Consider the following 3475-nt stretch of genomic DNA (forward strand, 5'->3'; position numbering starts at 1 on the left):
TCCATGGAGTAGGTTCCCACCCATAGTGACCCTGTTTAGGGTTTCCAAGGAGTGACTGGTGAGCTTGAACCACAAACCCTGCAGTTCAAATGGCTTTGCAGTCTGGAGCATTAACCCACAGCGCCACACCACTCATACTAACACTATGCAAAACAGAATGAAACACTGCCCAGTCCTGCAACAATCTCACAATCATTGTACGTTTGATATCATTGCTGCTGCCACTGTGCCAATCTATCTCATGATGGTCTTCCTGCTTTTCTCTGATCTTCCGTTTTACCAAACATGATATTCTTCTTCAATGACTGGTTTCTCCTGACATGTCCGCAGTATGAGAGATGAAATCTGACCATTTGGCTTTCAGAGAGCAGTGTGGCTGGACTTATTCCAATAAAGATCTGTTTGTTCTTTTGGCAGCCCATGGTACTTTCAATATTATCCTCCAACAACTAACTCAAATGCATCAGTTCTTATACTATCTTCATTATTCACTATCCAACTTTCACTTGTATATGAGGTTATTGAAAATACCATGGCATGGGTCTAGCATACCTTAGTCCTCAAGCTGACATCTTTGCTCTTCAAAACTTTAATGAGGTCTTGTGCAGCTGATTTGCTTAATGCAATATGTCATTTCATTTCTTGGCTGCTGCTTCCCTGAGTGTTGATTGTTGATCCAAGAAAAATTAAATCTTTGAAAACTTCAAGCTTTTCTCCGTTGATAAGAACGTTGTTTATTGGTCCAGTGTTTAAGATTTTTTTTTTCTTTACATTGAGATGCAATTTATACCAAGGGTTGTGGTCTTTGAACTTCAGCAGTAAGTGTTTTAAGTCCTCTTCACTTTCAGCAAGCAAGGATGTATCATCTGCATACCACAGGCTGTTAATGACTCTTCCTTCAATCCTGGTGCCACGTTTTTCTTCATATATCCCAGCTTCTTGAATTATCTGCTCAGTGTATAGGCTGAATGTGTATGGTGAAAGAATATAACCTGCCACACACCTTTCTTAATTTTAAACCATTCAGTATTGCCATCTTCTGTTAGAACCTGGTCTACGTACTGGTTCCACATGAACACAATTAAGTATTCCAGAATACTCATACATTGCAATGCTGTCCATAGCTTGTCATGATCCACACAATCGAAAGCCATTGTGCAGTCAAGAGAGCACAGGTAAACATCGTTCTTTTATTCTCTGCTTCCAGCCAGGATACATCAGACATCAGCAATGATATCCCTCATTCCACATCCTCTTCTGAATCCAGCTTGAACCTCTGGAAGTTCCCTGTCAATGTATGCTTGCAGACATTTCTGTATTATCTTTAGTAAACCTTTACATGCATGGTATGGCAAAGATATTTCACTATGATTTCTCCATTCCATTGGGTCACCTCTCTTTGGAATGGGCACAAACATGGATCTCTTCCAGTTAGTTGGCCAGATAGTTGTCTTCCAAATTTCTTGGCATAGATGAGTGAGTGCCTCCACCACCTTACTTTCTTGAAATATTTCAATTTGTATTCCATCAATTCCTAGTGCCTTGATATTTGCCAATTCCTTCAATGCATCTTGGACTTCTGCCTTCAGTATCATTGGCTCTTGATCATATCCTACACTTGAAATTGTTGAACATTGACCATTCCTTTTGGTACTGTGGCTCTGTGTATTTCTTCCATTTGCTTACTATGTTTTCTGCATCATTCAATAATTTGCCTAGAGAATCCTTCAATAATGAAAGTCGAGGCTTGATTTTTTTCTTCAGTTCCCTCAGATTGAGAAATGCTGATCATGTTCTTCCCTTTTGGTTTTCTAACTGCAGATCTTTGCACATTTTGTTGTAATATTTAAACGTGTCTTCTTGAGCTGACCTTTGAAATTTTCTTTGTAGCTCTTGTACTTCCTCATTTCTTCTTTTTCCTTTAGCATCTCTATGCTAGATAGCAAGTTCAGAGTCTCTTCTGACATCCATTTTGATCTTTTCATTCTTTCAGTACAACAAACTGACAAATGAGTGGTGCTTTATAGATGTTAGATAGGAATTAATTATTTAACTGTTTTAAAAATATAAACAGCCCTGGTTTGGTATTATAGGGTAAGTACAATATTGATAACCGCAAGGTTCAAATCACCAGTCACTGTTGAAAAACTTATACAGGTTCACAATAAATCTAAATCAAATCAATGTCACACATCAACAACAACAACAAAATATAAACCACAGCACATCTGTAAAATGTTTGCCTGCTAATGATGGCTAAATTTGCATTGTTCTTTTCTATTTTTCAGTCATTTCATCAACTACATGGTACCAGGAAATCAAACACATATTTCAGAATTCATACTTTTGGGGCTCTCAGAAGAGGCAGGGATGCAGCCCATCCTCTTTGTTTTGTTCCTGTCCATGTACCTGGTCACCTTCACTGGGAACCTGCTCATCATCTTGGCCATCATCACGGACTCCCACCTCCACACCCCCATGTACTTCTTTCTCTCCAACCTCTCTTTTTCAGACATTTGTTTCACTTCTACCACTGTCCCGAAGATGCTGCTGAACATTCAGATGCAGAAAAAACATATTATCTATGAAGAGTGCATCACTCAGATGTATTTTTTCATGGTTTTTGGAGTATTAGACAACTTCCTCTTGACAGTAATGGCCTATGACCGGTTTGTGGCCATCTGTCACCCGCTGCACTATAGGATCATCATGAATCCCAGGTTCTGTGGCCTCATGCTTCTGACATCCTGGTTATTGAGTGTTCTAGACTCTCTAATACATGGCTTAATGATTTTACAACTGTCTTTTTGCACAAAATTGGAAATCACCCACTTTTTCTGTGAACTTAATCAGGTGGTAAAACTTGCTTGTTCTGATACCTTCCTCAATGACTTAGTGATGTATTTTTCAACTGGACTTCTGGGTGTTATTCCACTCACTGGGATATTTTTGTCTTACACTAAAATTGTGTCTTCTATTTTGAGAATTTCATCAGCTGAGGGCAAGTCTAAAGCCTTTTCCACTTGTGGGTCTCACCTATCAGTCATTTCCTTGTTCTATGGGACAGCTCTTGGAGTTTATCTTAGTTCTGCTGCTTCCCCAAACTCCAGGGCATCTGCAATAGCCTCAGTGATGTACACTGTGGTCACCCCCATGCTGAACCCCTTTATCTATAGTCTTAGAAATAAGGACATAAAGCAGGGACTACGAAAACTGTTCAGTGTAAGAACATTCTCTATATAACAGAATAATTTTTCTCAAGCATTAAGAGTTACTCATGACCAACAGAACTCAAACAAATGAAGTTCCAAATCATACTTTCATCAGCTCATAACTCTGCATAATTTCCATATCCAATCTCCTTTATTTGTATATGGTATAAACAATTGTTCTTGTGTGTTTCTTTCAAAAAATGATTTTAAACCAAAATCTTGCTTTCTGCATGCAATCCCTTCATGTTGAGTGCAGATGATTC

General features: G+C 38.7%; 1 protein-coding gene across 1 annotated transcript; it reads left to right on the top strand.

The window, feature by feature from the left end:
• The first annotated feature begins 2304 nt into the window (after positions 1–2304).
• Positions 2305–3243, top strand: LOC102829443 (olfactory receptor 7C1-like). Its single transcript, XM_006877499.1, has one exon. It carries the CDS (start codon positions 2305–2307, stop codon positions 3241–3243), a length of 939 nt encoding a protein of 312 aa, XP_006877561.1.
• Positions 3244–3475: the final 232 nt, after the last annotated feature.

The sequence above is a fragment of the Chrysochloris asiatica genome, unplaced genomic scaffold (genome assembly GCF_000296735.1).
Source record: "Chrysochloris asiatica unplaced genomic scaffold, ChrAsi1.0 scaffold00517, whole genome shotgun sequence".
Classification (NCBI taxonomy): domain Eukaryota; kingdom Metazoa; phylum Chordata; class Mammalia; order Afrosoricida; family Chrysochloridae; genus Chrysochloris; species Chrysochloris asiatica.